Below are 11,906 nucleotides of genomic sequence, written 5' to 3'. Positions count from 1 at the left end.
TGACGTCGGGTGCCAATATGGTGACATCGGGTGTGAGTCAACCAGAAACTCTCTACCTGAAATAAGGTCGAGTGTGGAACTTTACCATGCTAAGTGCGAGGTTCCAAGGGCCCCTATCTTATCCACATTGGGAGCGAGTTGTGTATAATCAGGCATGGGCAAGACAGAGAATTCCTTATTTGGATGGCACCAAGTGCTAAGTATGTGTTGTTGAGCATTGATTATTAAATGAAACCATGTTGTTTGGTTGGTGAATTGTTGAATATGAGTAGAATAAATTAATCCATAACATGTTTTAAGTTGTTATGTGTTGTTTATTCTATATACAATGATATAAGATGATATCTTGAGATGATTAATGGTTGGAAGTTGAGTTGAGTGCATGTTGTATAATTGTGTAGTTGTGCTTAAAAGTTTATATGCATGATGTTGTTGTGTTTTTGACATAATGAATGTTGAAAATGCTTTAGGAATTAAGCATGGTGTTGTTGAGTTGTGATGACCAACTTAGGACTGGAGGATAAGTTGTTTTTGAAGTTGCATATCCCATTGTGTGGATAATGTGTTGTAGTGCTCTAAGAGCCAAATTCATTAAAAAAAAAAAAAACCCTTCTTGGAGAGTTGACCCTTGAAGAGGATAAAAGAGATGAGTCTTCTCTAGTACTTTAGTTGGTATCATGTATGTGCAAGGTTGGGACACACGTGTATAAAGCGACCACGGTATAGTAGTCAAGTTAAATTATATTGATTACAAGTGATTAATTGAGTAAGGTACGAAGTCGAGAACATAGTTCCTAATCGAGTATCAAAAGGATGTAATATTTGGAGGGTAGTTGAATCAAGTATCGAAAGGATGTAATATTTGGAGGGTAGTTGGTAGACTAATCCTATAGGAGGCTTAATTAAGTTAGCTAATGTCATGGTAGGCCTATACCTAGTTATTCTACCCTGATAGTAGTACTAGACTTCCTTGTTTAAGTGACGACATCCAAAAAATCAATTTGTTGTGTTGTAGATTGATATCCAACTTGTCGTTGATCTAACAAGCCTGAAAAAATCACTATGTTGTTGGTTCGATAAGGTCAAACTACTTAGCGTGTACTGTAGGAGATCGCCTAGATGAAATGTGTGACGATACATGTAGTTATTGTGTTGTATATGCTACGTTGATGTGATGAAAAATCTGAGTTGTTAATGTAGTGTTGTTCAAATTGATATTGTGTTGTAGTAGACTAAGTTGTTCATGTTGATATATGCTAGTTGTGTTGTTATGCTATATGCGGATAGTGTTGAAAATGTTGTAACAATGTGTTGATATATTAATGTTGTTGATGTTTTATGTTGTTTTATGTTATTTATTCATTATTTTCTTAAAATTTTAGCTTACCTTAGTGTGTTTCCGTGTGGTTTGAATTGCGAAGATCATACGTGGTATGAGAGTAGAACAACGATAAGTATGAGGTGCTATATCAAGGTGACTATCAGGAGTATGGTGACGTTGTTTATATTTTGGTGTTATTGCAGTGTAGTACTTTTGTATAGGAGTTGTTTGACTGATAACTTAAGTTGTACAATTTACGTTTATTGGATAATTGTATTTATATCATATATGCTTACACCATATATGTTTACATCATTATTTTGATTTCATATTTATGGTATATAGTACATGTCTAAATATCAATAAACTTATAATTCTAAGTTATTAGTTGTTATTTACTACTAGTAGTTGTGTCATTAGTGTAGAAACCATGATAAATCGTTACAAAAGTCAGGACGAGTTTGAACATTACCCACAATTACAAAGTTATTTGTCTTCCCTAAGTATATATTTTTCTCTCTCTTATGTTTTAAGTATTGGTTAACTCTATTAAGATTTTCTCATTTACAATAATATCTCTCTTTTCATCTTAATTTCATCTACTCACTTCAACTCACAATAATTACAATTTTAATATTTGAAAAATGTTCACTCTTCATGTAATATTAATTATTTTTTTTAATTTATTCTTCCATAAATTATTCAACTACTACAATAAAAAAGTAAGATGGTAGACTATTTTAAAAGAATAATTAGATAAAAAATAATACATTTATATTATATATTTTGAAAACTTTAAATTATGATCACTAAGAGACGTAAAAATTAATATTCAATTAGATTAATTAATATTTTAAAATAATTAATAACGACACCTAACAATGAAGACTGAAAATAGTGTAGACATGATTTTCTATTTAAATTTTATTATTGTCGTTATAATTTCTATTCATAAAAAAAATGTAATGACTTGACAATGAATAAATACAATTTAATCAATAAAAAATACAAATATTTGATAGAATGTAATCGTAAATTTTTAAATTTTTTACTGTAATACTATTGAATGTAATCGTAATATTTGACTAAATTAATTTTAATCATAAGTTTTACAATTTTTTGGTACATTTTTTTTTTCTACAGAATCATAAATTTTACATTAAACTAGTATTTCAAATGGAGGAATCAATTATAAACGATAGCCAAACCGCGCTAAGTTTCATTTCAAAATTTGTCAAAAAATATTTGAAAAAAACAAACTTAAAAATAACCCAAAATAATATTCACATGTTTTATTTAAACGGGTACGTACCTTCTCGTCAAAGAAAGTTTCATATGTAATTAAGATGACAAATAAATTCATAAAAACTTGCTTCATGTGAGGCCCAAACTGAGAGACGCCATAATGGCCCGAATAAAATGTAGACTCATATAATATTTTTTTAAAGATAAAAAAATTATAAAAATGCACAAAATTTTACTACTCCAATCCCATTTTCCCAACCATAGATTAATTCTATTGGTGTATATAATTTTTTATTTACTCGGTCGAGGTCCACTAATTTTTATTTTTTATTTACTTAATAAATTATAAATATTTATTATAATTTTATGAATAATTTTTTTAAAATATTTATTATAAATAAAATATTTAATAAATTTATATTAAAAATTATATTAATTTAAATTAAAAGTTTTAAATTATTTTTCTTAAAATAAATACCTAGCAAATTTTTTAATTCATTTTGTATAATTATGTTATTGGTACGAAATATCATCAACTTTAGTGATAATTATGTTAGAGTTATGTTATGGTATTTGTCTTTAAGGAGAGTATGTATATGTTTTATAAAACTTTATTTCTCTTCTTATTCTAATTCTTTAAACAAAAGATCTAACCTTTACATTTTTATTATTGTTTGTATGTATAGGTTGTGACTCTATTATCAAAATTATGGGGTATTTTTTGAAAATGTCTGAGAATATATATTTATCAAAAGGAGAAAATATTGTTTATTTAGGATTAAACTCTCACGTTTTTAGTCAACCAAAAGTTTTCTCAACTAATGATATATATATATATATATATATATATATATATATATATATATATATATATATATATATATGTGTGTGTGTGTGTGTGTGTGTGTATGTGTGTGCGCGCGTGTGTGTGTGTTTTTATAAACATTTATTTTTCTTCTTGTTCTAACCATATAAGACTTGATTTATATTCCAACAGACTAATTTCTATTAAAAAATCTGATTGATCATCTTTGGTAAGGTCTTCCTTCTTAATCATGTTTTTTCCATTCACCAAATTTAAATACAAAATCTAATTTAAAATAACCGTATCAATCAAATTAATGACTTATTAATTCATTTCAATCGTTTGAAGAAAAAAAAAACTCTTCCTCATTGCTACTTTTGTCTTTCAAGACTCGAGTTAATAGAGATATATAGTTTTTAATCCATTAATTAAGTCACAAATCGTAAGTATTTTTTTTATTCTATTTTTTTAATTTTCGCCGTTCCTTTCTTTTCCATCTCAACCCAACCTCATCTATAAACCATCATTAATTTATTTTCCTTTGCAATTATAGTGTTTGAAATTTGGACATACATGACTGGGGCATGTTTGTAGAGTGTGTGGAGGCACGAGTTTATTGTGCTTGTGTGATTCATTGATTATGATCGTTTAGTGGCGGAATGTGGATTAGGATTCTAGTTGAGTGTGGAGGTTGGTTTAGCACTGAGATCATTGTACATGGAGGTTGGTGGTTCAACAAAGTTATCATTGTAGAGCTTCACATTTTTAATGTTTTATGATGATTCAAAATGAGTTAATGGTTAAATAAAACTTGACTAAAATAGCATTCAATAAAAAAAAAAAAGTAATAATAATGGAAAAGATGGTGGTCTTAAAATTATAGTGATAATATAGTAAGAAGTAGGATTTTAAAAAATAAATTATGTTCGAATGTTTTACTAAAATATCAAGTTTTCAAACTTTAAGCGATTCTAATGCGACTAAAAGTGTGGTTGTGTTAGTCTATGATTTTTCATAATGCCAATGATTACAATTAAATTAGGATCATAATCACGATAAAATTATAATAGTAATGCGACCACAATTTAAAACCTTATTAGAAAGAAGAAAAACTATGATGATAATATATATGAAAAGATGAAAAATAAGAAAGAATTACAAATCTTAATTAAGATTAAAATATTTTGAAACTAGATTAATAATGAAATAATAAAGGTGATTGTGAAAAAAAATGAAGTGAAAAATTAAGTTAAAATATTAAATAAATAAATAAGTGAAACTTAAATTAATTAGATGATGAAAAGTTATTTTTTCCTAAATTTATATTTATTTTAAAATAAAATTTGAATAAAAAATTAAAATAATAATTATATAAATTATAATGAAAACAAAATTTAGGTATATTCTAAGTGCTTTTATTATTATTATTCAATAAAAATTAGAGTTTTACGTTAGTAAAACATATCAATCTCTAATATTGACTTTCATATATAAATTGTTTAAGTAAAATTCTAATTTAATTATAAAAAAAACAGCACTAAAAATGCTTGAAATGTTGTAGTTCCAATCTAAACACAGCATATTTTAATCTATTGTTAATTATTTTTTTTGCATATCACGTGTTCAATTAAATTCCTTTAATACTTTTAATACATTTTACACTCCAATTTTACTTTTGCTTAATTAATGATGAATATAAATTATCATAAATATTGAAAAAAAGTTTCTTAAAAAACAATATTTACTATATTCTCTACTTATTAAGACTTAGTTCACTTGACAATAGTCACAATAGTGACTAACGTTATTCCAAAGCCCGAGCATGCCACAAGTCTTATGGTAACCTACCAATGAAATACATTAGACTTAGGATGCATATGATATAAAGACAATTTTACTCATTCCATCAAGACCAAAAAAAAAAAAAGAAGATTTTTTTGATTTTTACTCAACTGGCCCTGAGATTGCTTAGACCAACAGCAAGAACATGTTAAGTGCAACTACATACAATTCAAAAATTTTCCGAAGCAACTAAATCAACATTCCCACAAAGATACTTATACGTGACTTTCCTTTTCCTTTTTACAGATGAATACGTGCATTACATAGCTATTGACACTAATGACAATGTCATTTTTAACATTTAAACTACACCTTTTAAACAAGGAGCTATAGTGGAAAACCAAGATGTTTGTCACCTAGGGCCAGAAAGCTCCATGGCTTCAACTATGAGTGAAGATTCCTCTATCAAATCTGAATATCTTTGAGGCTCACAAGACCGAAACCTTGGTGTTTCAATCCTCTGTGAGGCCTCCCATCTTTCAGCTAAGCCATCCCCTTCCAACATCTTCAATACTTCTGACATCTTGGGGCGGTGTGAAGGGTTGAATTGTGTACACAAGAGTGCTACCTGAACCATTTCTTCTAATTCAATCATATCAAAGTTGCCCTTTAGATCCTTATCCACCATTTGACTTAATCTTCCATCCTGGTGGAGCTTCTTAACCTGAAATGTTGTTTGATTCAATTGAACAAAAAGAATGGTGATTGAAGAGAAAGAAAATTTATCTTTCATGCAGCTTAAGTCATCAATTTTTTAAATAACTTGGTTAACACAAACTCATATTTCTTTTTTGAGGTTTGACTCACCCTATTCAGGCTCAAGCCAAACAAGACCATTAAAGGTAGCAAATCTCTTTCTATCCTTTTTTAATACAATTACATTCTCAGAACTCAAGATTACCAATTAAGCTAAGGCTGATTTTAAACAGCTCAAAATGGAAGGATTTTATTATTCCTATTTCTGATGTAACAAATGCTTTCTTTCTCAATAAAAACCTTTCCCTTTTAGTTGATTAAAATCAGACCTAAGGATTAATGTTAACAAAACCTTTTTTAAATGCCGGCTCTTGTTAAGAAAAAAAAAATTACACAAGTACTCTATCCATTAAAATTTCTAGGAAGACAAGTTTTGCATATAAGAAAGTTGTTTGGAGTGCCAACAAACTATTGATCATAAGTTGTGGAAATGAATATACTTCTAGAAGTTGTAAAAGCTTCATATATAACTAAAGGAGAAAAGAGATGTTGAAAAGAGTGAAAGTCTAGAGAGAGTACCCAATCAAGCATTACACCTTTCTGGTTCGCTGCTCTCCCAAAATCTAGAGCCTTGTGACCTGTGATCAGTTCAAGCAGCAAGATGCCAAACCCAAACACATCAGTCTTTTCCGATGATTGGCCAGTGGATAGGTACTCTGGAGCAATGTGACCAACAGTGCCACGCACAGCTGTGGTCACATGGGAATCTCTATGATCCAAAAGCTTGGCTAAACCAAAATCACCAACAACAGCTTCAAAGTCTTCATCTAGCAATATGTTGGCTGCTTTGACATCACGGTGAATAATTTTAGGGTCACATTGCTCATGCAAGTAAACCAACCCTCTTGCTGTGCCTAAAGCTATTCTCTTCCTCCTTGTCCAATCTAATGCTGGCCGGCCATGAATATGGTCTAGCATATAAATCCAAAAACAAAGCCAAATAAGGTATAGTTTAAAAAGATCTTGAAGATTTAGAGTATAATTATCAACCTAGATCATGAGCAGCTAAAGAAAATGGTTGCTTAGCAAGCCAACAAAATGAGAGATAGTAAGTACTAAGTGGTAACTAAGAAGAGACAGGCAATACGAACTGTGTCTTCATGATGAGGTCAATTAAGGATATGTTAGGATAAACTTCTTCAAAATCACTTTTACAAGAAAAAAATTAGGAAGAGAAATCAAAATAAGTTTCCTCCATGAGATAAAACTAGCTTATTCATAAATAAAAATAAAATTTTAAAGAAACTAATAAGAAAAAATTTCTATAAATTAGTTTGTGCTTAAGTTAATTTTAGCTTATGAAGAAGTTTATTTCATTTTTTCTTCCTATTTTTTTCTTTTAAAAGTACTTTTAAAGAAGTTTATCCCAAGAAGTCCTAACACGATCTCAATACATTGGTATCTGACTAAAGTGCTTGTTGACTTAAGTAAACAATTCAAAATTGAAGGGATCATACAACAGGTAATTGTCAGTTGATGTAAAACAAGATGGATCATACAGTACAACCAGTTCTTTGTAAACTGGCTAGATAAACAATAGTGTGTAATTAACAGTGCAACTTAAGATTAAACCAGCATCTTATAATGAAAAGTTCAATGAGCTAACCTTTTAATCTAGAGGCTACACTGCCATTAGGCATATATGGATAAACAAGGAGTCTTTCATGCTGAGTGCTGCAAAACCCCGAAAGCCTCAGAAGATTCCGGTGAACAGCCAAACTTATTGTCTCAACTTCTGTCTGAAATTGGATCTCACCACCAGCTGCATTATAGTCCTTTAACCTTTTAACAGCCACAACAGACCCATCATTCAAGCTTGCCTTGTAAACTATTCCGAAGCCACCTCTTCCTAGAATGTTCTTTGAGTTGAAATGGTCTGTTGCAGCTCGAAGCTCTTTAAATGAAAACCTTTTCAAATGACCAAGGCGCACCTCTGGATCGTAATGCTCTGCCAAGTAACAAAATTTTACTGAAAATGCATAAAGTAAAGAGATGCCAAATAAACACATACAAGTGTAAATCGAATGCCAGAGAAAGAGAAACAAAACAAGGATTCTAGAACGCATGGTATATTGGCACTAGAACACAACATATGCTTGCAGAGCACATAGGAGGAGTGGGTTCATAATTCTATTTAAGTAAAGTAGTGATACACCAACAATGTAAAATAATTTTACACAGTCATTTGATCACAAACCACCATTTACAGTAAGTTGTTGACTTTATAATAAGTAAAAAAAAATATACCAACGGTTTTACACTGCCAGTACAAGATCATTAAACTTACTATATTTTGTGTTCTAACTATAAAATGCAAACTATATGCAATGTGAACTGCTCCACTAAGGTGATCCTTATGTTATGAATTACATGTACCACAAGCAGCACTGTTTGATGGGTTTTTTGTATTTGTTTTTATTTGGATAAATTTTTCAAGGGGAGCATCATATTTTGTTGTGAACCGGGTATTCAAACACATGTCTACATTGGTCCATATCCCAATTAAAATAAATACAACCCATCGCTGTTCACTGTCAATTTTCCCCCTCTAGAATGCTGATCAAGCATTTATGTGTGACACCAAATTATATTTCACAACTGGGATTTCCAACAATATTTTCAAGCAACAACAGAATTATGACAACTTCTATTGCTCATGTTGCAAAAAGTCACCATTAGGAAAAACATTGTTGTAGTTACACTTCATTACATGCATGATAAGTCTTACAGTTGCTTTAATAAGCTTAAGGTAGTTGGAAAATAATAAAAACAATCAAGAAATAATGCAACATGTTGAACGGTCAGAAATAGACAAAAGTCCATTGGAAGCAACATAGCGTAGTGTTAGGTAGGAGCAGGTTAATTATGTTTGACAGAGTGACAAACATGGATTCAAGCAAGCATTGAATATGCGAGTTCCTTGAAAATATATCCCGAAACGATTGTGTGCTCCAACAGTGCTCATCACCCCATCAGACTCTTTACGATTATTTTTGCCACTATGTTTACTAATAGTGCATTAGAGATACAAGGAAATAGAGTTATAAAAGGAAAGTGACAGAAGCTTTAGCAAGGACTAACCATTGACATCAAAGAATATCTGCTGGTTGCGTCTATACCGCCACCAAACAAGAAACCCAACTACAATCACAATAACAAAAGCAGCACCAAAACTTGCACCAAAAGCAAGTGCTACATGATGGCTTTTTTTACCAGAGTCTGATTGGCCTACAAAACCAAACCACCACATCCAAGCATGTCATACATTTGTTAGAAGAAAAAATAGTTTGAAAGTATATTTCAAAGAAAGATGTCATTAACACCTCTTAGAGCATCTGGAGGGAATGAAAGTGGCTCTGGTAAAACAGTAGAACAGTTTGCTTTTGGGCCACAAATTAATGGGTTACCCCCAAACCTGAAGTAAATAATTGAGCAAGAGATAAACTACACTAGTTTGTTGTAAAGTAGAAATAAAGACAAGGAAATCCAAAAATGTACTTACTTTAATGTTCTTGCCGATATCCTTGGCAAGGAACCACTCAGATTGTTGTAGGAGAGGTCCCTATATATGTTCGATCCATAACAGTTAATATAGCCATTAAGAGAGAAATCAAAGCTTAAAATCTCCCCTTGGAGTTTAAAGTTAAAACAGAAATATGATGAGGCAAAAATAGAAAAGAAAAGAATGGTGCAACAAGGTAACAAAGACCTACACAAGGGTTAGACCTTCAATGTTGCTAAGAGACTGAGGGCACGATCCTGTAAGGCTGTTATTATTTAACCGCCTAGCATGCACATAAGAAAAATTTAGAAACATAGAAGCATAATATCTTAAGTCACCACAGAAGCAAGTATCAAAATCAATCTCCATAACAGTACAAATGCTTTTGTAACTTACAAATAATTCAGGTTCTTGAGGCCTCCCAAAGAACTTGGTATCTCACCATTAAATGTATTATTGGAAAGATCAAGTGTCTGAAGCTTTTCCAAGCTTCCTATTGCAGCAGGAATCCTACCAGAAATGGCATTATTCTGAAGCAACCTGCATGTGCATAATTATTAATTAATTAAGCAACCTGCTTATAACTCTATGAGAAGTCTAAAGAGTTGTAAGTTGACTAATAACAATTAAGAGGCACTGATGTCAAACCCACCCAACATCCAAAGCAAAACCCAGGAATGAAGAATCTTGATAAAAATTAGCATAGACTTACACAGATTGTAAGTTAGTAAGGTTTCCAATCCCAGGAGATAGTGTACCAGACAAGTTCTGACTAGGCAACCCCCTGATAAGAAAACAAAATTCCATTAAGAGAAATCAAACTAGCAATAGCTGTTTGGTTCAATTTCTAGAAGTTAGAAAACTTACAATGCAGAAACATAGCCATCTGAGGAACAGGTAATCATCCTCCAGCTACATGGATCAACAGAATTAATATCCCAATTTTCCAAGACATTGTGAGGATCAATCAAGTCATTCTTTATGGCCATCAGAGCTACAACTGTTCAAGGAACAAATAGAAGAGTGTAAGAACTCTCATCTGAAAATTCTCCTATGTTTCCAGCACAAAAATAAAATGATTAACCAAAAAGATAATATAAAATAGACCCAACCCCAGCCCCTTAGGTATGAGGAAGAGGAAAAATACTAAGCTCTCTGCTGCTATTTTGTTATAGGTAATTAGGTAGCACTTAAATTGTCAAGGATAGAGAAAAGGAAACAAACAAGACACAAAATAGCATCATTGCATCAACCTTAACCACCCAGCTACCGTGCCTACAAGGTCCGAACATAATTAAATAGGCCAATATGCTCAACTTTTGTGCCTTAAATCATCAATCTACAACCTTTCTCTTCACAAGTTTTACCAAAGATCCCAGTGAACATAATGAAAAAGAAAAATCCCGAGAAAGACATTAACCTTCATAGTTTATGCCAGAAGGAGAAAGAGCAGCAGAAGAAATTTCCATCAACAGCAGAAGAAACAACCCCAGTAACCAGAAAACCACACTACTAAGTTCCATACTCTACAATTAGTTCCTCAACTGTGTCTCCCTCACACAACCACTGACCAGTGCTCAAAGCCACCATAATTAACAACTTGACTCTCCATTCCCACAAAGAAGGTCCAGTCTATATCACCTTATCCAAACAGAAAAAGCAACCCTTTGGAATCAGATTCCCAGCCTCCCCAAAACAGCAACTTCCCTTAGACCCAATAAAATGAACACCAAAACAAACAGAACCCAGATGCCAAAATTCCTTTTTTTGGCCAGCACAGAAGAACCAACTTGGAAATGGAGAATTTGAATCCAACCAAGAGGAGGGAGCACTCAGAAGAGCAAAAAGAGCAAAACTTTATTGAGAAAAAAAGAAAAAACCAAGCTCAAGCCTGAAATTGTGAGATCCTTGAGATCTGTGAATGGTGGGTTTGGGTTCTATAAGGTTTGGACAATCCCCACAAATTCCATGTGAGTATGTCTTTGGTTTCTACCCTTTGTGTGATAGTTCCCGGTGATGCCACAACCATTATCTTCTCTGTTTTGCAGTTGCAGAGAATAAAAAGGAGGTGAGCATGGAACACGCTCACAACCAAAGAAAGAACCAAACACAGGACAAAACAAAATGCCAAAGTGGACACAAATGTAGATGCACAAGCATAACCAGTGACCAAAAACTTCTTTGAGGAATAAAAGTAAATAATAAATGAACTCAAATTAGAATTATAATAATAGAAAAAAGCTTGGTATATTTTTATTTTTTATTTTTGAAGAAATGAGATTGCAGTGATGAGAGAGAGAATAATGGGAATGGGATGAAAAAGAAAATATGGTTGCAGGAAGGTAAGTTTTTTTGGACAGGTCACGTGGTTGGATTGTCTCCTCCCTTGTTTGCTTTTGGCTTGAAAATGTAACTTTTTCAGAATTTGGGAAAAA

General features: G+C 31.7%; 1 protein-coding gene across 1 annotated transcript; it reads right to left on the bottom strand.

Annotated features, from left to right (window-relative positions):
* Positions 1-5,290: 5,290 nt before the first annotated feature.
* NIK3 (NSP-interacting kinase 3) lies at positions 5,291-11,701 on the bottom strand. Its single transcript, XM_020360798.3, has 11 exons — positions 10,892-11,701; positions 10,339-10,471; positions 10,184-10,255; positions 9,868-10,011; positions 9,683-9,754; positions 9,472-9,531; positions 9,293-9,384; positions 9,051-9,197; positions 7,576-7,917; positions 6,489-6,880; positions 5,291-5,877 (listed from the first exon to the last, which is right to left on the bottom strand). Exons 1-11 carry the CDS (start codon positions 10,992-10,994, stop codon positions 5,566-5,568), a joined length of 1,869 nt encoding a protein of 622 aa, XP_020216387.2. The 5' UTR covers positions 10,995-11,701; the 3' UTR covers positions 5,291-5,565.
* Positions 11,702-11,906: the final 205 nt, after the last annotated feature.

Source organism: Cajanus cajan, chromosome 11, assembly GCF_000230855.2.
Source record: "Cajanus cajan strain Asha chromosome 11, NIPB_CcT2T_4, whole genome shotgun sequence".
In the NCBI taxonomy this organism is placed as follows: domain Eukaryota; kingdom Viridiplantae; phylum Streptophyta; class Magnoliopsida; order Fabales; family Fabaceae; genus Cajanus; species Cajanus cajan.
This window is presented reverse-complemented; position numbering and strand designations above follow the sequence as displayed.

Coding starts and splice junctions, on each gene's coding strand:
- NIK3 (XM_020360798.3), bottom strand. CDS start 10,994: ATGGAACTTAGTAGTGTGGTTTTCTGGTTACTGGGGTTGTTTCTTCTG. Junction 7,918..9,050: donor GATATTCTTTGATGTCAATG/GTTAGTCCTTGC, acceptor GTTACTTGGCAG/AGCATTACGATCCAGAGGTG. Junction 5,878..6,488: donor AAGGTGTAATGCTTGATTGG/GTACTCTCTCTA, acceptor ACAACATTTCAG/GTTAAGAAGCTCCACCAGGA.